Source organism: Nicotiana tomentosiformis, chromosome 4 (genome assembly GCF_000390325.3).
Source record: "Nicotiana tomentosiformis chromosome 4, ASM39032v3, whole genome shotgun sequence".
NCBI classification, from domain to species: domain Eukaryota; kingdom Viridiplantae; phylum Streptophyta; class Magnoliopsida; order Solanales; family Solanaceae; genus Nicotiana; species Nicotiana tomentosiformis.
In genome coordinates this window covers 72,351,952-72,374,798 of record NC_090815.1, presented here as the reverse complement: position 1 = coordinate 72,374,798, position 22,847 = coordinate 72,351,952, and the positions used below count along the sequence as shown (strand labels likewise).

General features: G+C 39.8%; 1 protein-coding gene across 1 annotated transcript; it reads right to left on the bottom strand.

The window, feature by feature from the left end:
* Positions 1–10: 10 nt before the first annotated feature.
* Positions 11–6,869, bottom strand: LOC104114406 (transmembrane emp24 domain-containing protein p24delta3-like). The gene is made up of 4 exons (XM_009624850.4): positions 6,403–6,869; positions 1,207–1,419; positions 998–1,074; positions 11–342 (listed from the first exon to the last, which is right to left on the bottom strand). The coding sequence occupies exons 1-4, from the start codon at positions 6,619–6,621 to the stop codon at positions 198–200; spliced, it is 654 nt and encodes a 217-aa protein (XP_009623145.1). The 5' UTR covers positions 6,622–6,869; the 3' UTR covers positions 11–197.
* Between the last annotated feature and the right edge of the window lie 15,978 nt (positions 6,870–22,847).

Below are 22,847 nucleotides of genomic sequence, written 5' to 3'. Positions count from 1 at the left end.
GACTCCCTGGTGCGGTCTCAATTAATAATATTTATTAGCTCAACTAAAAGTAGAAGAATGACGTACATTTGGATTGCACTTGTTCCCTGAACATAAAGAGAAGAAAGAATTTTAGATCTTATGGCAGATAAGATGAAAAGTTGTGGTTGATCTATTCTATAAGCTACATTATCGTGTGATGGAAAAATTTGTCAAATCTAAATGAGCTTTTTCTTGCGAAAGTAGGACTTCAGATAGCATAGTTGCAGAGCTGCAACTGCTAAGCATATACCAAGGGACATTATGCTTAACCATGCCACTCTAGCATTAGTTTCCTCATTATCTTCCCTCATTTCTGCTTCCCTGCGCGATATACAAGGAAAAACCATGTTACTTATGAGGTAGTAGCCAAAAGAAGGATAGAAGCATAGGTTGCACCAAGGGTTATTGAAAAAGTATAAAAAATAAATAAATTAGCTTTACCATAATTTATTTTGTCTCAGAACTGATGATTTATAATACACTTCCCTATTAAGTCTTCATAAATCAAAACTATGACAGCAGCAACTATGCTCCCTACAAAGTCAGCAGCAACTATGTTCACTACATCAGTTACCCTCGACATTTTTGAAACGGTCAGCCATTACTTGTTGCTCTCTGAATTAAGTAAAGTATCAGAGAATTGCAAAGTTGAGTATATAATTATAAGTTATCCACTATCCTAAAGTCTCTCCACGATAGATTTCCTTTGTTTTCTTTTGGATACTGCACGAGAAACCTGCTTCTCATCACTATTAATATGCAGACTCCTGCTGGAAATATTAGTCATAAGTTTATGAAATGAAAGACTTGAGGCTTCAGAAACCAGCATTGGTACGTACATACACGTATGAATGGATTATAAAGCAAGAGGGAAAGGTATACAACGAAAAAAGTTAAAGGACTTCCAACAGCAATGAAAGAAAACCGCAAACATATATAATCTGGGGTCTGGAGCACATTTGAGAAAGCTGGTTACCTATGCTTCAGGTACTCTAAATTTTCCTGAATGGCGTGCACTATCCCTTCAAGTTTCACCAACTCAAGTTCGATACCCTACAAGGGCAAAACATATGATGAAAGAATAAAACATGAGTAGTTAAAAAAGAGGAGCAACACAATAACTAGTCCCTTCCAGTTTGACGATGGAGGGAGTTAGTGTGGATGGCAATTATATACTTAACTTACTTCTATCTTTTCCTTCCTTGCAACTGACTCCCAATCCTTTGCACTGATTCCTGTCTTCCAGTCAACACCAATAGTCACTCCTTTAGCCCCAGGGGCATGGTTGTCCATCCAGAAGCATGCCAAGTAGTTACCAGCCTCAGTGGTTGTGAAGGCAAATTGACCATGAGTGACATTCTCTTTATGGTAAAGATTGTTTCCAAATGGTGATGTGACCTAAAAAGAATGTTGCAATGATCTAGCTCATGAAAACTGCACCATAAGTGCAAATAAGTGCAAAACAAAATTACTTATCTCAAGGCTAATCTGAATTTTGGATTAACCATTTCAAGAAGTTATGTAGCTCATCTGACTCCGTCACTCGAGATAATGATTCGTGCAATATGGAGCACTTTTACATGAAAAATACATTTTGAAGTGCCATAACACCTAACCCTCATCAAAGACCCCCCCCCCCCCCCCCCCCAACACACACACACTCTCCTCCCTCTCCCTCCCTTGATTTTGGATAAGAGATCTGACCCTTGTTTATGTATGATTTAATCAGTAGTATAGCTCTAAAAAAAATTCAAATATATCAGTGTTGAGCTATAATGTTAGCATGAAACATTTCATCCCTAGATTGACCTCAACGAAGATGAGATAATTTGTCTACACATACTGTACATAGAAAAAATGTATCACTTAATGAGAGATGCAACACAAATTATTCCATATAATGTAAATTTATAATCTTTGAGAAGACAAAGTGTGTCTTAAAGCTATCACCTTAGCACAATAAGGAAATCATGTTCATTACTAGCTCAGGCTAGGGGCTCTTTGATCCTCCTTTTCACAGCTCTAGAATCCAATAACTCGATGAAACACGAGAAGCCAATTACAGAATTCCAATTACAATGAATTAAGTGGTTAAAAATCAGTGTTCATCACCTATCAAACAGGAAAAGAAAAAAAACTAATGTGTTGAATTCTATTTGTCATTGGACTCCAGATTGATCCTCTCCAGTCTATTTTTCTTGACTAAAAGCTTATATGATGCATGGTCAATAAGTTTCTACAACTGTAATCGAAGTACTAGCAGATGACTAAGAACCTAAAGAGAACAACTCGTCCAAAAGTTGGTATGCTACTCAGATTTCAGACGCTCGCCTTTTCACTGATTAATTAAATCTCAAAACTTCATTCTTTTGTATGCTGTGTCTCTGAGAACATAAAAATCTGAGAAGTTAGGTGTTGCCAAAAGAGTCCATTCTGCTTTCATCCTGCTTATGAGGACAAGGATCCAACAAGGACAAACGTCATGGCCGTTGTCTTCGGGTTAATTTTCCTTTATCAACGAAGGAATACTATAAAATGATAGTCACTGCGAGATTCATGTTTGACACAATCTGACCAAGTCCAAAAATCTTTTTCTTGCTTGATACACATTTGACACTCTTCGGCACATTGTGTGCAATGTCACAATTCCTCAAGCATGCATTTGATAAACATTTGTCAAGAGGCTATAGCTTATATCATTTTCTTCTCGAAATAACAAAACCTTTTCACCAGTGGATGCATCTTGAGGCTTTTTATCAGAGGATAACATTGCATATATGACTCCAGACGTCCGATTTTGTCTGATATCATGCTCCGCTTAGTCAATATCCCAAGAGAAGGCGGAAATTTTCCTTTTAGGTAGAGTTCTAAAATCTGCAGTAATTCTAATTAACATATAACAAATAATACTACCTCCATCCCATTTAATGTATGAGGTTCAAAGTACAATGGTCAAAGCCCCTAATTTTAGGTGTAAATTTGGACAAAACCTTTTCAAGTTTTTTGAAATAAAATATATAGATTTAAAACTGTTTAAAAGGTACTATAAGACACAATAGTTAATAATTAAAAATATTGAAATATGTCTATAAAATAGTAGTGGTGCTTATGCTTCTCTAAGCCGAGGGTCTATTGAAAATAACCTCTCTATCTCCACAAGGTAGGGGTAAGGCTGCGTACACACTACCCTCCCCAAACCCCACTATGTGGGATTATACTGGGTTTGTTATTGTTGTTGTTGTATGTCAATAAAATAGTAGACAAATGAAAAACTACTCCATCCGTTTCAATTTAAATGGCACACTTTCCTTATTAGTCCGTTCCAAAAAGAATGACACACACAATTAAAAATAATTTAACTTCAAATTTTTCATTTTACCCAATTTACCCTTAATGAGAAGCTTTTATAGCCACACAAATATTATGGCCCCACAAAGCTTTTGCCTCTTAAGATTTAGGACTACATGTTTTATAAGTCTTCTTCTTTTTTCTTAAACTTTGTACCAAGTCAAACTATATCATCTAAATTGAAACGGAGAGAGTATTAGACCAAGATAATCATTATGGGATAGAAGGAGTATTAAGCACTAACTTCACACAACACATACACCAGCTAGGTATGATGTGCATGGCATGGACATGTTTCTTTATGCATTTAATTGGATTATATCTTAGACACATGCATACACAATTTTAAAGTTATACACATGCATGCTGGTCAATTTTTAACATGTTGGACATGTAACTTTTTGGTATTTATACTACAATTATATATGTTTGTATGTCAATAGAATGCATTGAAGTTCATTTATATGCATAAAAATTTACATATCAGCTATTAATCACCATCCAGACACCAATTTTTTTTTTTGAAAAATCCCTCCATCCTATTGTATGTGACACTCTTGGCTACATGGAAATAAAGAAAATAATTTCACGTTGGGGCGGCTCAATAAATATGGAGGCCTAAAGCAAAAATTCAATGAGAGGCCCTTTTTTTATATAAAAGAAAAAATTCATATATAATTTCATTTAAATTCTGTATTTCTAGTTTTTCATATGCAAAGTTATTAATAATTTTATCTAATCCATTTAATTTCTCTTGAGATATACACGTTGTGGGACTGTATTAAAGTTTTAACCTTTTTTGAGTTATGAATTAATAATCGAATCCTTTCTCAATTTATGGTCTAGAGAGTGATTCCCCAAAAGACATTTTTTCTCAATTTATGATTAACAATTTAATCCTACTTTTTTACTATGAAAATTTGTACTTTCTCATTTAAAGCACTAAATATTCTTCTAAAAATAAATTAATATATAACCTATTAAAAAAATTTGGGCCCCCAAAAATTATGAGACCCAAAGCAGCTGCTTTACCAGCCTTACCCTTGGGTCGGCACTGGTTATTGTATAGAGTAGTGGTGTAAGAAACTGCTATTAAAAAGACTGTTTGGTAGCTTGAATAGACTGTTAAAAGTTCACATTAAGATTTACATTTGACTAGCTAAATGACTTTAAGTTCCAGAAATATGTGAAAACTGTACAGAGAATTATTACTACTGGAGCAATGTGTGAAATTATGGAATATTAAAATAAAAAGAGTTTACATAAATTGGACATATAAGAAATGGATAAATAAAAAAAAGTTTTAATACAAGGATCATTTTATGATACAAGAATATAAGTCATACAGACATCATTAAACACTACTAAATATATCTAACCATCTATCACACCATCGGTTGACAAGCCCATTACCATGTGAATATCTTTTGTCACAGTATGAAGTTCATCAAAAGAATATCAATTAAGGCACTGGACCACTTGATTATTTTATTTCGCATCTTTATAGCTTCAAAACCTCATAGGTAGCTCAGCAATGAAACAGTAGCTGTGATTTTTCATTTTGTAATAGATCTCTAGTGTTAATCACAAAGCAATCCATCCCTCTCTTTCTGACTAGCTCCTCAAATTCATAACATCTTCTTTTGAAGGAAAATCTTTCTTTAGTTCTATTATTGAATCCATGAAATGTCTCGGATAATTTGATTTAGGATTGACGAGAAAGCATTTATGCTTAAAGAGGCACTAGCCACTAGGTACAAAACTATTTGACTGAAGGGTGTTGGATAGGTGAGGCTGCTAAAAGTAGAGCTATCATGCAAGAAAAGTAATCGAAAATTTTCAGAATTTCAAAACATACAAGCATGATCTTCCCCAAGGAAACCAACTTGCAACCTTGTCTTTAGAGAGGGTAATCGGAGTAAGCGAACATACTAAGCGAAAATACTGATGATCTTTTTTTCTAGAATAAACTTGACTCCGTCTTCACTATAATACGTAGTTGAGGAAATAGTACAACTTAGTATACGATTTCACCCAACCATGAGCTATTTTGGTCGGATCCTCAAAAAATGCAGGAGGATCCAACACACACCAGGGCGGCATTTTTGAAGGATCTGAACAACATAGACCATGAGAGAACCAAGTGCCTTCCACCCATAAGGATCTATAGAATGCGTAAGACCATGCTCTAAAATGACACAATACAATGCTCTATAGTTTAACAACACAACAAGCTCTCGCCAATAATAAATACTAAACAAAGCATTGGAGAATCGAAGGATAAACTTACTTTGTTAGTGTCTATCTTAGAAGTTGAGACCTCGCTAATTTCATTACTTTATTGATGTGGTTTAATATCTATTCTTCTATTCCAATTTATGTGATACATATTGACATTTTTGCGATCAAACTCTTCTTGACTTCTTAGTATGGAATTTTATTATGTAACAGCAAAAATTTAAACTTTTAAAGATACATTTACCCTATTAGACATAATTCATGAGACCGGTTTCAATAATTCAAGTCTCATTCTCTAACTTGAGTTAATTCAATCGAAATTTAATGAAAAAAAAATTTCACCAAAAAAAACAAAATATTGGATATGTTCGGAAATAGCTAGTGTTTTAGAAATGAAGACATCATTGATGTTTCTATAGCTTGAACAGAAAAATAGCTCCCAATGTGAAATTTAACAACATTTATTTCTTCTATAATCTTAGATTAACTGTATCAAGTTGACATGGAAGATCAAAATTACGAGATTTGAAAGTCCAACATGTGCTTAGTCTTTTGCAATCAAAGCTCAATATGTGATACTAGCATTTTCTATCCTAGTTTAATAAGTAGCTGCAGGAAACTCAAATTAAGAGATTATAAATCCAACTAGCACACTTAAAGTTGCTCAATTGGATCCAAATTACATCCTACAGCTACTATATACATCATAGTATCAGAAATATCTCTACGTCAAAATCTTCTTAGCATAAATCAGTTAAAATTAGAGCACTGATGATTAATTTTGCGGTGCTTTACCTTGACGGAGATTGTGGGGACAACATTAGCTTGCGCGTGCTCTTCGTCGCCGATTACATTGTAATCAGCCAAAACGACGACGTTTGAATGGATTTCCTCAGATACACACTTAGTCCCCGAGCTCGGCACTTCCATCCATATCGCCTCGGCAGTCGGCGCCACCGCCAGCACCGCCGCAGTCGTCAACAACAGTAACACCACAAATTCAGTCAAGTCCATATTTTGTTTCTGCTAATGGAATCTGAGATGAGATTTTCAGATTTCAGATTTGTTCTTATTTTCAGAGGGAGAGAAGACTTTTGAAATGCTATATGTGAGTTTTGGTGTAGCTCAGAATCTATACGTTGGTGAGCGTGTAATGTACGCGCTACTTTGAACGACGGCGGTGTGTGATAAAGCGCGCGTGGGTATTGAAGGGTAGTTGCACTAGATTGGCGCCACGCAATTTCTTCCACGGTGTCCAATAGGAATGCATCTTTTAGGGGGAGACTTTCCAGTTAGGACGTGAAGGTTATTGTAAGTTGACTTTGAATGTAAAAAGTCAAAATATTCGATAACAGATGTCTTCAACAGTTTTATAGGCTAGGGCAAGTTTTAACATTCAGGTACAAGATGTGTTGTCCAATTTTAGGACTCAAATTTCGGTGCCTAATTAGCTAATGTTAGTCTTAGTTCGATCCTTGTCTGAGTCCAATGTACAGAAAAGATTTTATAAGTGTTTTTAGGCACGGCACTTTCTTGAGTAAGCTTGAAGTTAGAATGTAAGGTGTAGGTTCATTCGAAAGGCCGGGGCAGATGTAAAATGTAAGGTATAGGTTCATTCAAAATCAGTGCTTCGTCTCACTCCTTGTATATATGTTAAAATATTATTAAATTGTTATAAATTTATTCTAATATGGTAGTGGAGTCTATAACTTATAAAGAAGTTACTTTCACTACTCTTCTTCACCATATAATTAACCTCCCACTACTCACAATTATGATTGTAACTCTCACATCTCCATAACCTACCCCATTATCTTCGTCCATGATCTCAATGATTAATACCATGTTCATTACACCTTTTGGTGTTCCTCTGTAACCCTATAACTAGAGGTATTGAGAATCATGTTGACACACTTGAACAACACTGGAGAAATAAGAATGTTGTCTCTCTTCCTCTCTTGTCTATTTTCTAGTTTCATATTATTACTTTGGGCTTAATTTCTTAACATGTTATCAGCACGACTGTGCTCTCATTTTCGTACACCTCCATATAGGCATATATTGTGCTTTGTGTGTTTGCTATCTTTATACCACAATTCTGTGGCTATCAAACAAAATAAAAATGGAAGTCAGATAATTGATGGAAGCCAATGGGATGGATGCTAATACAAGATCCATTACTAGCTCATTCATATTTTATCTTTTACTAATCTCAAACTTATCTATTTTTCTATGATAATTTTTAATAAGCTATTTTCATTCGAAGAAGATTGAGGCAGTTCAGAGTTGGTCCAGACCTTCTACTCCTACAGAGATCAGGAGCTTCTTGGTTTTGGTTAGTTACTATTGTCGCTTTTTGGAGGGGTTCTCATCTATTGCAGCTCCATTGACCAAGTTGACTCAGAAGGGCGCTCCGTTCAGATGGTTTGACGAGTATAAGGAGAGCTTTCAGAAACTCAAGACTGCTTTCACTACAATTTCGATTTTGGTAATAACCTCAAGATCGGTGATGTATATTGTATATTGTGACACTTCGCGTGTTGGCTTTTATTGTGTGTTGATGCGAGACTGTAGGGTGATTGCCTTCGCGCTAGTTGAAAACCCATGAGAAGAACTTTGGTACATGATTTTGATTTGGTAGCTATTGTGCATGCGCTCAAGATTTTGAGGCACTACTTGTATAGAGTATTGAGGTCTACAGTAATCATCGAAAACTTCAGCATTTGTTCAAGAAAAAGGATTTGAATTTGAGACAACGGACATAGTTAGAGTTGTTAAAGGATTATGATATCACTATCTTGTATCACCGGAAAAGGCTAATATGGTAGCGGATGCCTTGGGTAGAGAGGTAGAGAGTACGAGGAGTTTGGTATTTATTCCAGCTGTGGAGAGACCTTGGCTATGGATGTTCAGGTTTCGGCCAATAGATTTGTAAGATTGGATATTTTCGAGTCTAGTAGAGTCCTTGCTTTTGTTGTTGCACAATCGTCCTTGTTTGACCGCATCAAGGCTCGTCAGTATGATGATCCCCATTTGCTTGTCCTTAAGGACATGGTGTTGTCAGTTGGTGCTAAGTAGGTGGCTATTGGTGATGATGGGGTATTGCGACTTTTAGGTCAGATTTGTGTTTCTAATGTGGATGGTTTGAGCAAGTTGATTCTTGAGCAGGCTCATAGTTCGCGGTAATCTATTCACCCAGGTGCTACAAAGATGTATCGTAACTTGAAGTAGCACTATTAGTGGTGGAGGATGAAGAAAGACATTGTTGAGCATATTTTGCGGTGTTTGAATTATCAGCACATCAAGTATGAGCATTAAAGACCAGGTGGTTTGCTTCAGAGATTATATATACCGGATTAGAAGTGGGAGCACACTACATGGACTTTGTGGCAAGACTGCCATGGACTTTAAGGAGATTTGACGTTGTTTGGGTCATTATGGACAGATTGACCAAGTCTGCGTATATCATTCTGGTTATGGCTTCTTACACTTCAGAGAAATTGGCTCAAATCTACATCAAAGAGATTGTCAGCTTGCGCGATTTGCCTATTTCTATCATCTCATAGTGGGCCACTCAATTTACATCGTACTTTTGGAGATTTGTTCAGCATGAAGTGTGTAACGTCCCGGCCGGTCATTTTATGTATTTTAGTCCAGTTCCTCTATTTATTGCCTCTTATATGTTCATTTGTAGTTTTATGACTTGTCGGGGTGGTTGGATTTGGCTTCGGGATGCTTTCGGAGCGAATTAGGACACTTAGTCCCAAGGTTGGAAGCTTAAGTTGGAAAAGTTGATCAGAGTTTAAATTTTATGTAAACGATTTTGGAATAAAATGTTGATGATTCTGATAGCTTCGTATGGTGATTTTGGACTTAGGCGTATGTCCGGATTTGGATTTGGAGATCCGTAGGTTAGTTTGGTGCTTTTTGGCAAAAATTGAAAACTTGGAGGTTTGAAAGTTGAGAGGTTTGACCGAGAGTTGACTCTGTCGATATCAGATTCAGATTTTGGTTTCGTAAGTTAGAATAGGTTCTTTGTGTCATTTTGGGACTAGTGTGCAAAATTTAAAGTCATTCGGAGTTGATTTGATATGGTTCGACATTAATTTTAGAAGTTGGAAGCTCATTAGTTTATTAGGCTTGAATTGATGTGTGATTCGTGGTTTTGCTGTTGTTTGATGTGATTTGAGGCTTCGTGTAAGTTTGTATTGTGTTTTAGGACTTGTTGGTATATTCTAATGGGGTCCCGGGGGCCTCAGTTGTGATTCGAATGAGTTGCGGATCATGTTTGGACTCAGTAGAATTTCTTAATGTTGCTGATGCTGGTGCAATTGCACCTGCGAGGCTTTGGCCGCAGGTGCGTCCCCTTGTGTGCAGATGCAAGTTTGGCTTGGATGGGGGATGGTCGCAGATACGAAAGGGTTTCCGCAGAAGTGGATGCGCTTCTACGAGTGAGGGTCCACAGGAGCGGGGTTTGGCTAGAGCTGGGAGAAGTGCAGGTGCAAGGCATATTCTGCATCTGCGAACCCGCAGATGCGGGCAATGGAGCACAGAAGCGAAGAATGGATGGAGGCCGGAGTTTCCGCAGATGCAGAATTTAGATCGCAGGAGCGGAGTCGCAGGTGCGACTAACTTAGCCGCAGGTGCGAGAATCGCTGGGCAGAGCTTATAAACGACAGTTTGGTCATTTTGTTCTCATTTTGGATTTTTGGAGCTCGGTTGGAGTCAAATTTTGGGAGGCTTTTTGCTACAATTAAGGAGATAAGTAAAGTTTGATCACTTTTAATGATAGATATTGATTACCCATTGATTATTTCACCTAGTTTATGAATTTGAGGTGAAATTTGGGGATTATAGACTATGTTATTGGGGAGTGAGATTTAAGGATTTGAAGGTTGATTTGTGGTTAGAATTGGATGAAGTTGGTTTAGTTGGACTCGTAATTGAATGGGTGTTTGGATTTTTGTAGATTTGTCGGGTTCCGGGGTGCGGGCCCAGATTGACTTTGTATGTTTGATTCAAGACTTTAGCTTTATTATTTGGAATTGTTTTCTATAGCTATTATTGATGGTATTGAGTTACTTTGGCTAGATTCGAGTCGCTCGGAGGATGATTCGTGTGGCAAGGGCTGTTTGGAGTATTAATTCGCGTGCTTTGAGGTAAGTAACATATCTAAACTAGGTTTTGAGGGTATATAACCCTAGGAACTACGTTAAATGAAAGGTATTAGGGTGACGTACACACTAGGTGATGGACGTGTGTACGTGCATCGGTGTGTTCATGATTTGAGATGACTTTTAGACTATTTTGGGTTTGGTTAGCTATCATGCTTCGTTATATCCGTGTTTCTAAACCTGTATGTTTATTTGAGTTCTGATTTATGTTACAAATCATGTCTAGGATATGTGCTATGTGTTTGAGACTCGATAGGGCTATTCTTGCTGTCTTTGAGCTATTTGCCTTATTTGTACACATGTTCTCAGTCATGATGCTATATACATGTATAATATACCCATCTCAGTACCTCTTATTTGATTCCTCACATGTTGTTGATGACTCCTATATGTAAAATTGTTAAACTGAGTATTGTGAGATATGTTCATTTGAGACTTGAACGGTAAATGACTGAGTTTGGGCCATAGAGCCGATTTGGTATTGATTGAGGTGACGCGTACGCCAGGCTCATTTTTGGCTAAGTGTTATTGGTTTGGAGCGACGCGTGCACCATGCCTCACTATTGGGCTATATGATTATGATTAGCGCTTGGGCAGGATCCGCCCCCCCGAAATCTGACATACCAGCAGTGGACGCATGCACAATAGTTCATATACTTGCTTGACCTTTTCCAAAGCATCCTGTACCAAGTCAGTACCCAATAGCCTAGCCTCACCCTGCTCAAACCAACCATCCGGAGACCGACACCGCCTCCCATACAAGGCCTCATACAGAGCGATTTGAATACTCGATTGGTAGTTGTTATTGTAGGCAAACTCTGCAAGCGGTAGAAACTGATCCCAAGAACCCCTGAAATCCATGACACAAGCGCATAGTATATCCTCCAATATCTAAATGCTGTACTCAACTCAACCCGTGTGCCTAACTCTCGCGGCACTGCTCTCCAAAATTGCGATGTGAACTGCGTGCCCCAATCTGAAATAATGGACACTGGCACCCCGTGAAGGCGAACAATCTCGCGGATATAGATCTCATCCAAACGTTCTGAAGAATAGGTAGTCCCAACTGGAATGAAGTGCACAGACTTAGTCAGCTGGTCCATAATCACCCAAATAGCATCAAATTTCTTTAAAGTCCGTGGAAGCCCAACTACGAAGTCCATGGTGATACGCTCCCATTTCCACTCAGGAATCTCAAGCCTCTGAAGCAAACCGCCCGGCCTCTGATGCTCGTACTTCACTTGCTGACAATTCAAGCACCGAGCTACAAACTCCACTATATCTTTCTTCATTATCCTCCACAAATAGTGCTGCCTCAAGTCCTGATACATCTTTGCGGCACCCGGATGAATGGAATACTACGAACTGTGGGCCTCCTCAAGAATCAACTCACGTAACCCATCCACATTGGGCACACAAATCCGACCCTGCATCCGCAACACCCCATCATCTCCAATAGAAACCTCCTTAGCATCACCATGCTGAACCGTGTCCTTAAGGACAAGCAAATGGGGGTCATCATATTGACGCTATCTGATGCGATCATATAAAGAAGACCGAGAAACCACACAACCTAGAACCCGGCCAGGCTTTGAAATATCTTATCTCACGAACTGATTGGCCAAGGCCTGAACATCTGATGCAAGCGGTCTCTCACCTACAAAGATACATGCAAGGCAACCCCTACTCACCGCCTTTCTATTCAAGACATCGGTCACCACATTTGCCTTCCTGGGATGATACAAAATGGTAATATCATAGTCTTTCAACAGCTCCAACCATCTCCGCAACCTCAAATTTAGATCATTTTTTTTGCACAAGTGCTGCAGACTCTGATGATTCGTAAATACCTCGCAAGACACCCCGTAGAGATAATGCCTCCAAATCTTCAATGCATAGACGATAGCTGCCAACTCTAAATCATGAACATGATAGTTCTTCTCATGTGGCTTCAACTGGCGTGAAGCATAAGCAATCACTCTACCCTCATGCATCAAGACACACCCAATACCAATCCGAGAAACATCACAATACACTGTATAAGAACTCGATGTTGAAGGCAAAATTAGAACTGGAGTTGTGGTCAAAGCAGTATTGAGCCTCTGAAAGCTCTCCTTACACTCATCAGGCCACCTGAATGGGGAACCCTTCTCGGTCAACCTGGTCAAAGGCACTGCAATGGACGAGAAACCCTCTACTAAGCGGCGATAATATCCGGCCAAGCCAAGAAAACTCCAAATCTCAGTAGCTGAAGACGACTTGGGCCAACTTTGAACCACCTTAATCTTCTTCGGATCCACCTTGATCCCTTCGCTAGACACCACATGCCCCAAGAATGCCACCGAACTGAGCCAAAACTCACACTTGGAGAATTTAGCATAAAGCTTCTCCTCCCTCAATGTCTGTAGTACAATCCTCAGATGATGTGCATGTTCCTCCTGGCTACGTGAGTACACTAGGATATTATCAATAAATACTATAACAAACGAATCAAGATGTGGCTGGAATACGTTGTTCATTAGATGCATGAATGCTACTGGGAAATTGGTCAGCCCAAAAGACATCATGAGGAACTCGTAGTGACCATAGCGGGTCCTGAATGGCGTCTTCAGAATATCAGAGTCCCGAATCTTCAACTGGTGATACTGAAACCTCAAATCAATCTTAGAGAATACCCTAACTCCCTAAAGCTGGTCAAATAAGTCATTAATGTGCGACAAAGGACACTTGTTCTTAATTGTAACTTTATTCAACTGCCTATAGTCAATGCACATCCGCATAGTACCATTCTTCTTCTTCACAAACAGAACCGGTGCACCCAAGGCAACACACTAGGCCTAATGAGCCCCTTATCAAGAATCTCCTGAGGCTGCTCTTTCAATTCCTTCAACTCTGTTGGTGCCATTCGATACGGAGGAATAGAAATGGGCTGAGTGCCCGGCACTAAGTCAATACCAAAATCAATATCCCTATCGGGTAGCATGCAAGACAGGTCTGCAGGAAACACATCAGGAAAGTCTCGCACTACCAAAACAAAATCAAGGGTAGGAGTATCAGCAACAATATCCCTCACAAAGGCCAAATATAACAAACACCCCTTCCTAACCATCCGTTGGGTCTTCAGATATAAAATCACCCTACTGGGAACATAGTCTAGAAAACCTCTCTACTCGATCCTAGGTAACCCCGGCATCACCAACGTCACGTTCTTAGCGGGACAATCCAAAATAGCATGACATGGAGACAACCAATCTATGCCCAAAATCACGTCAAAATCAACCATACTAAGCAATAAGAGATCAACTCTCATCTCCAATACCCCAATGGTCACCACACACGACCGATACACACGGTCCATTATAATAGAATCGCCCACCAACATCGATACATGAACAAACGAAACTAAGGACTCACGGGGCATATCAAAATAACAAGAAAAATACGATGATACATATGAATAAGTGGAACTAGGGTCAAAAAATATGAAAACATCCATGTGGCACACTGACACAATACTTGTGACCATTGCATCTGAAGCAACGACCTTTGGCATGGCGGGAAAAGCATAGCATCGAGCCTGACCGCCACCTAATCATCCTCCCCTTCTAGGGAGACCTCTAGCTGCCTGAGCCCCACTCCGAGATGGCTGAGCGGGTGGTGAAGTAATTGGTTTAGAAGTCATAGCCTGGGATCTCTGCTGTGGAGCCCTACTCAATAATATGGGGCAATCTCTCTTGAGAAGACTCAAATCCCCGCACTTGTAGCAACCCCTACTAACGGGCTGTTAACCCTGATAACCCAAGGAACTGCCTATAGAAACCTAGGGAGATGAAGCATGGTAAGAACTTTGTGTTAGTAACGCAGTGAATTATGACTGGCCCGAACGAGCACTCTAGGAACCATGGGCTAACTGATGCACCACGATAAACCGGACGAGCCATCTGAGCGGGCCTATAAGGACAACCCCTAATGTGATGGGACTGTCCTCCAGAAGAAACACTGCTGGAACCACTTGAACCACGAGGCCTCTTGGCCTCCCTCTCCTCGCGCTCCTGGCTGCGAACCTGCTCTAGACGCCTAGCAGTATCAACCACCTCGTCGAACCTAACACCTGGCATAATCTCCCGAGTCATGATGAAACGTAGCCCATAGTTGAGGCCATCAATGAACCTCCTAATCCTCTTTCTCTCAATGGGAACCACCCAGATCGTGTGACGAGCCAACTTTGAAAACTCATCTCATACTGGATCACTGACATACCCTCCCGGCGTAGCTTCTCAAACTGCCTACGCAACTTCTCCCTGCGGGTAGGTGGAACAAACTTCTTTAAGAAGATAATTGAGAACTCATGTCACGTAAGTGGTGCAGTGCCGGCTGACCTGCTCAACTCATAGGCCTCCCACCATCTGAAGGCTGCCCCCGACAACTGAAAAGTAATAAATGAGACTCCACTAGTCTCCAGAATACCCGTCGTGCGAAGGATCCGTTGGCACCTGTCTAAGAAATCTTGAGCATCCTCTGACTCAGCCCTACTGCAAGCTGGAGGCCTAAGCCTCTCAAACTGCTCTAGCCTTTTTTGCTCCTCATCACTTATAGGTGGACCCGCCTGGGCTTGAGCAGCTGCAACCGACTGGGTTGGTAGTACCCCCATTGTTCCACGAAACCCTTCTATTTAAACTTTCTGCTAGTGATTCTGCACCTGCAGTCACTTAATTGCTACTGCGGTCCCACTTCTGCGAAAAGGTGGCTGCATCTGCGGCCTGAGACCTTCTATCCAACTTTTGCTTCTGTGGTCAAACAAGCGCTTCTGCAGACACACACTTGTGCGACAACACCTGCTTCTGCGGAAAACCAATCCATTATGCACTCCGCTTGCCGCATCTGCGAGCTCGCAGATGCGGACACCTCTTCGCACCTGCGCATCCCCTAGCCCCCAGCACATTCCGCACCTGGGATGACATGACTGCTTCTGCGGTCTCGCACCTGCGACCAATTCTTTGTAGGTGCGATCGCACCATACCTGCAAATTCTTCAGCATTTCCTCAAGCCCAAACATAGATCCGATTCAATCCGAATCACCCCCGAGGCCCACCGGGACCCCATCCAAACATACCAACCCATCCTAAAACGTCATACAAACTTAGTCAAGGCTTCAAACCACATCAAATAACATCAAAAATACGAATCGCACCTCAATTCAAGCCTATTGAAACTAATGGATTTTCAACTTCTACAATCGATGCTAAAACATATCAAACCAACTCCGATTGACCTAAAATTTTGCTCACAAGTCATAAATGATACAACAGACCTATTCCAACTTTCGGAACCAATATCCGAGCCCGGTATCAATAAAGTCAACTCTCGGTCAAACTTTTCAACTCTCCAAACCTTCATTTTTCCATCTTTTGTCAATTCAAGCCAAAACGACCTACAGACCTCCAAATCAATATTCGGACACACTCCTAAGTCCAATATCACCATACAGAGCTATCGGAACTAACCAAACTCCATTTTGGAGTCGTCTACTCATAAGTCAATATCCGGTCAACTCGTTCAACTTAGGTTTCCAACCTTGGGACTAAGTATCCCAATTGATTTCGAAACATCTCTGGAACCAAATCAACCACACCGGCAAGCCACATAACAACAAACGAGCATAAAATAAGTAATAAATGGGGGAATGTGGCTACAATAATCAAAATGACCGGTCGAGTCGTTACAGAATATTAATTAAAGAATACACTTTGAAAGAATTTAATTTATGTACAAAGATTAACTATTTAAGTGAAAACCTAAATGTCAAAAATAGAAATTTACTCTAAATGATTGGCAAAATGTGGAAAAAGAATGATCTTTGAATGACCTTCGTATATAACGAATAAAGTAAAAGAATTAATTTGATGAACAAAGAATGAGTATGGTATAAGAAAAATGTGTCAAAACGTTTATGACATAGAAAATTATTGTATCAATACAAAGAAATATTTGCGCTAAAAATGAGTTATCATTCAACGAGTAACTAAAGACCATCTTTAGAGTCATGATCTTGAAACACAAATTACGTGAGCTAAGCCCAAATGACTACAAGACATAAGTCTCTCAAAGAAAAGCACACTAATTTAATTATAATATTTTTATAAATTATATCTATCCAAAGTGCGTTAATTAAAGAATAATTTACACATAGAGAGGTTCTGAAAGCATGCTAGTATAACTTTAAGAAAATATGATAAAATAATTTATTTTTATGTTTATAAAAGAAAATGACCAGTTTTTATTTTAGGCATACAACCAACCTAATTGATTATGTGCATGCCAATCCTAGTTAATCAACCAAGTTAAAAAATATATTTGACATCCTAAGTGTACATACTAATTTTACGAATTATCTAACGCACAACATTATAAGTTAACCAAATAATTAACTAAATGCAATTCACCCTAAATGTTCGGCAAATAAGTAAACATCGAAGTAAGCAAGCAAACACAACATCTATCTATGATTTTACTATACTTTAGGTTTTGGGTACATCCGAGAACGGGAAGTACGAAGCGGGGAGTTTGATGGGGATTCGTCTTTGATTTTCCTTCGAGTGTCGTCTTCCGAAAGCAACTCCGTAGGATGGAACCTCGTAAGATAAGGAAAGTAAAATCATTAGTGAAATAAATTGACGTATTTTAAAATGATTTTTATTTGAAATTATTTTTGGAAAATTATTTTTTTGGAAAAATCTTTTTAAAATATTATAGGAGGCTCAGATTGTATTTTGATTTCCGTCTAGAAATGAGAACAGGAACCGCTTTGGTTGTGAGTACGGTGGCCAACCGTGTCGCCTTCCAAAGGTTGTTGGTTCGTCGCGTTCACGTCTTTTTTTTTGATGTTTATAATCATCGTCTCTTTATTTCGAGCCCGGTCTAGAGGGTCAAATCGGATGGTCGTGGCGTCAATAACACGATGGTTATTTTTTCATCGACCTGTACCCAACAGTGTAGTATTTTGTTCCAAGTCAGTACTGGCGAAATCCAAATGAACAAAAGGCATCGAGTAGAACAATGTCAAAAACATCTCTGTATCGAAGTTTTATAATTAAAGCAGCGATAAGAACACAAACAGTGAGGCAATCACTGATTCGGAATCCCATCCAACAAAGGTCTCAAGGATATGCATGTTTTATGGATAACCCAGAATAACAATATCAGTGATAATACAATTAAGCAGCCATTTAAGGGAGCCATGTGTTTACCCTAAAATTCGAGTAATAATTAAACTTATTTTGTGGTTTTAAGAATACGTGATTTAATCCAATATCAATTGAAAAATAAGAAATTGAACAGATAATCTGAATAATAAAATAAATCAAACCAGTGTTCTAGCAGAGCTTTCGACCTCGATTCGAGATGGTCTCGAGGTTGGATCAGGAGAACAGTAAAGAACAGAAAAATAAACAATGATGAACAGTAGTAGATAGTAAATGAAATAGAAAGCAGCATTTTTTTATATATGTTTCTCAGTCCAATCCCTACAAATGAATGGGGTCCCTCTTTATATAGTAGAGGAATCCTAAATAAGATACAATTTTTATAATGAAAACAAATCCCATGATTGGCGTCAATAACCGCTTGATTCGATCTGTTCCGGGATTTCCGCCGAGATCTTTTGTCGGTTGCTAATATTTTGCCATTTCGTTATTATGCCTTACTCGAAGCCGGTCATGCTCGGTCTTGATCTTCAGCGAGCACTTCGATCTACATACTCCATATTCTGCCATTGAGCTCGATCCTGGTCTATCATGAGCTTACTCTCGAGGCATCTCCCCATGCCTATGAAATCTGACATGCCTGATTTCGACCGTATACAGATAGTCCCTGCGTTTCTTGGAATAAAATGATAAGAAACGGTTTGAGCCTTGATTTACCGAAACCTCGATCATGATGTCGTCCTTATGACGTAAGTGATGGATGTGATCGAAACGTCCCGTCAGTTCAGTTCCCCAATTGATTAATGCTTGTCAGTTAGCGGCCGGCCACTAAAGCCACCGAACCGTCGCCGTGAACCTATAAATACCCGCTCCTTCATTGAATCAAACTTTACTTTGCTCTAATCAATCCTCTAAGTATTCTCACTTTTTTCGTCTCCTCCCTTTCGCCGTCTGTAGAGTCACCGTCGTTAGCACTGAAACCACCAGTTTTCATCTTTCTTCACTCTTCTTTAATTATACAAATGGAGAAAACCTCAAAGACTGTACCGCAGAAGGAGAAAGCTTCTTACTCCTCTTCCCGGCCGTCCGGCGGCAAGGCGCCGAAGGAGCCGCTTCCCCATGAATATGTTCCCGACCCGTGTACTCTAAAATCTGACTTCAAGGTCGAAAACCCTTCATCGATCCCGACCAGATGTGAGCATGTGTTGATGTACATATGCTCAATATCGAAGAGCCACCTCGAGGCCATGAAGAGGGACTGTAACTGGGGTCCCGAGTTCGTGGTGCAAATTCCTGCTCTCGAAGAGAGCATCACCGCTTATGTGGAGAGGTTCTTAAGTGTTTATACTTACCCCTTCACATTGGGTCCCCTCGACCCAGTAATTATTGATATATGTAAAAGATATCAGGTCACCCTTGGCCAAATCCACCCCTCTCTATGGCGCTTAGTAATCATGCTGCACTTCTTCTCTAGCAAGGCCGAGGGGCTAGAGTTCACTCTAAATCACCTCATGCGGTTGTACCGGCCTCGAATCTACCGAGGACTAATCAGGCTCCAACGACGGGCAACGAAGGCCTTGATATCGAGCATCGATGAGGACAAGGATAGGGGTTGGATGAGCCGTTTTATACGGGTGAGGACCTGCGACATTATCTCGGAAGAGAAGATGCCGTTCCTTTTTCATATTCTGAAACACTTTTTATACTCCATTCATCACTAATTTTCTTTCATGCAAGCCTGACTAAGGATGCCATTTTGAGGCCTTCAAGTGGCGAGGAAGAAACCAAGTCCCCGGTTCCGAAGCCGGGGGAAGACAAGAAGAGGAAAACTGTCTCGCAATCTGAGGACCCCAAGACCAAACCTCGAAGGGTGAGGAGGAAAGTAATCGCTCTCATGATGGACTCGGTCTAAAAGCTGAGAGACAAAGAAGAAGAAGAAGAAGAAGAAGAAGAAGAAGAAGAAGAAGAAGAGAAAGAGGAAAATGCCTCGGCACTGACGGTCTGACCTAGGAAAGCTGCCGAGGTCACCAAACCTTTTGAGCCGATGGCAGCTGCTAAAATCAAGCCTCGTGTCGAGGAGGCTTCCCAAATGAAATCGGGTGAGGATCCCGAATTACCAGAGGTCGAGACCGTTTCTCGGCCATCTGCAACTACACCGGATGGGGCCGGTTCTGAGACCCCAAAGATCGATCAGAGCGTCCTGAGCGACTTATTCGGGACCACGACAGCATGTCACTTGCCTTCTCTCCCGACCTTTTCTGAGGAGGCACTAAGGGAAGCTCGAGAGTTGAAGACTCCTAATATAGGTGGAAGCTCTAGTGTAGGGGATCCCTTTCGGGATTGATTTACTTGAGTCGATGATGCCTCTGATATCGGTGATACTTTTATTCTTTTAGAAGAGGCCCAACATCTCTTATCTCGGGTAAGAACCAGTTTACTGCACTTCTTTTCTTTATCTTCTTTTTCTTTTTCTCTAAATCTGACTTGTGTTTTCCTTTTTTTGTATAGGCCTTCGCCAAGTTTCGAGCTGACCTTAGCAGTGTGAAACCGAGCTCCAAAGGGTCTCGAAGGAGAGGAACGCTTTGAAGCTTCTTTGCGGCCAAAAAGATGAAACTATAAAGGTCCTTCAAGCGGATTTGGACAAGGCTCATGAGGAAGAGGCCGTGCTAGATAAGTAGGTGAGCATCCTTTTGATAAAGTACGGACTCGACCCCACTATGGAGGCTAATACTTCATTATCTCAGCTGCAGCAAAAGGTTGAGAGGATAGAGCTTTTTCGGGGAAAAGTCGATTATCACGCCCCAACATGGGGAGGCGTGCTGGCACCCGGTGCCATACTAGCCCGAGAGAACTACTTTGTAACTCATTTGTTTTTTTCTCCTGTAACTATCAAGGGCCAACATGGCCACAACTCATAATGTATAACTATAAGTGGGCAAACGTTGTATCAATGAACCATCTTTCATAAAATATGAATACATATAGGCCGTCAAGGCCTCTGACATACTGTACAAAATGAACCTCTGTCTACAAAGTCTCTAAGATTATTTGACATCAAATGGGATAGGGTACCAACCTACCCATAAGTCTGTAGAAAAACTCTGATACGATGACTCATAGACTCGGCTGCACTCCGAATGAGGTGGAGTCTTACCGATCCTTTGCTGAATGCCAATCTCGTCTACTATGAGGGCTCGTCAAACTGATTATCTATACCTGCAGGTATGAATGCAACGTTCCCAACAAAAGGACGTCAGTACGAATAATGTACTGAGTATGTAAGGTAGAACTGAAATATAACAGTAAGTCAACATTAATTAAAGACATATAAGAATCAACCTGAATCTCTGAAGTGCCACCGTATATGCATACTTATTATACTTACATATATACAATGCTTCTCTTTGAGACTATTATCCATATCATATGATGCATGACTGCCCAACTGCTCAGTGGTAACTGCCCGACCAGTCGTAGCGCGGTGGTAAATGCATGACTGCCCGACCGGCCGTAGCTCGGTAGTAAATATGTAACTGCCCAACCGGCCGTAGCTCGGTGGTAAATATGTAGCTCGGTGGTAAATGAATATGCATGACTACCCACTCCGGTGGTACGTAATGATACATAACTGCCCAACTGGTGGTAACTGCCCGACCGGCTATAGCACGGTGGTAAATGAAGATGCATGTATTTCTATATTATGAACATTAACACCTTTATCAAATACCTCAATAGAAACTTAGTAACATACTTAGACATGCTTTGAATATCATTTTACATAGGAATGAATAACGTAGACATCCTTAACTACTAAGAGTAGAGCCATTTATGGAATAACATTACGTTTACGTATCGTTACTTGGATCATGCTAAAAGAAAAGAAGGGATAGCCTTAATATACCCGGACCCCTTAAGCAATTGAGACCTGAGCCGCATGAACCAGTGAGATAGAAGGTGATGTTGCCGTAACATTTAAAGCAATCAAACAGATTAAGGAGCAGTCCACATTCGAACCTCAAATATCTCTGAAGGTCATTATTGCGATATTATCCAAAGAAAATACACTTGGTAAGGTCTTCGAGTGTAGTTGCTTGAATCCCAATCCAATGTCCTGATCCTGACTAGTTAGGAAGTGTCTAACTTGCCAAGTAGATAGAATTTGAACTCTCAATCTCGTCAGTTTTGAGTTCCCTCCAGCAACAATGCTATCTTTACAATGAAATGTACTTTGGTTCTTAGTTCTTAATAGAATGCGATCAGTTCTAATCTAGTCTAATCTTGTGGATCTTAGAATCTCAACATTTACTCCAATCTAAGAATGCTGGTCTTATATCAATCCTGTAACACCCCGCCATTTCACCAACTTATTATTGTTTTATGTGTCACATATTCCTAGTCCTCTATCATTCCATTCTCTTGGAATGTCAACAAGTAATAAAGAAACTTTGAAGAATGAAGAACATACAGAAGCATACTTTTTTTGTGAATAATCGATCAGCTAAATATAACAAAGCAGAAAACAAAAAGTATGTGAAAGTATCTAGGAGGAAGAACGAATTAACGAAATAGATGTTTCTTACTACAAGAAAAGAGATCAATAGGCTGTACATCTCTTTTTGCCTTTTTTATACGGCAAAGGGCCAAATATACCCCTTCTATTTTCGAAAATGGTCTAAAAATATCCCTCGTTATACTATTGGGTTATCTATACCCCTGCAGTCATACTTTGGGTTCAAATATACCCCTCATTTAAACGGAGGGACACATGTCATCGTCCTGTTGGTCAATTCTAAATATCTCCTAATTAATTAAAAAGACCCATTACCCATACCTGAAATATATATATATATATATATATATATAT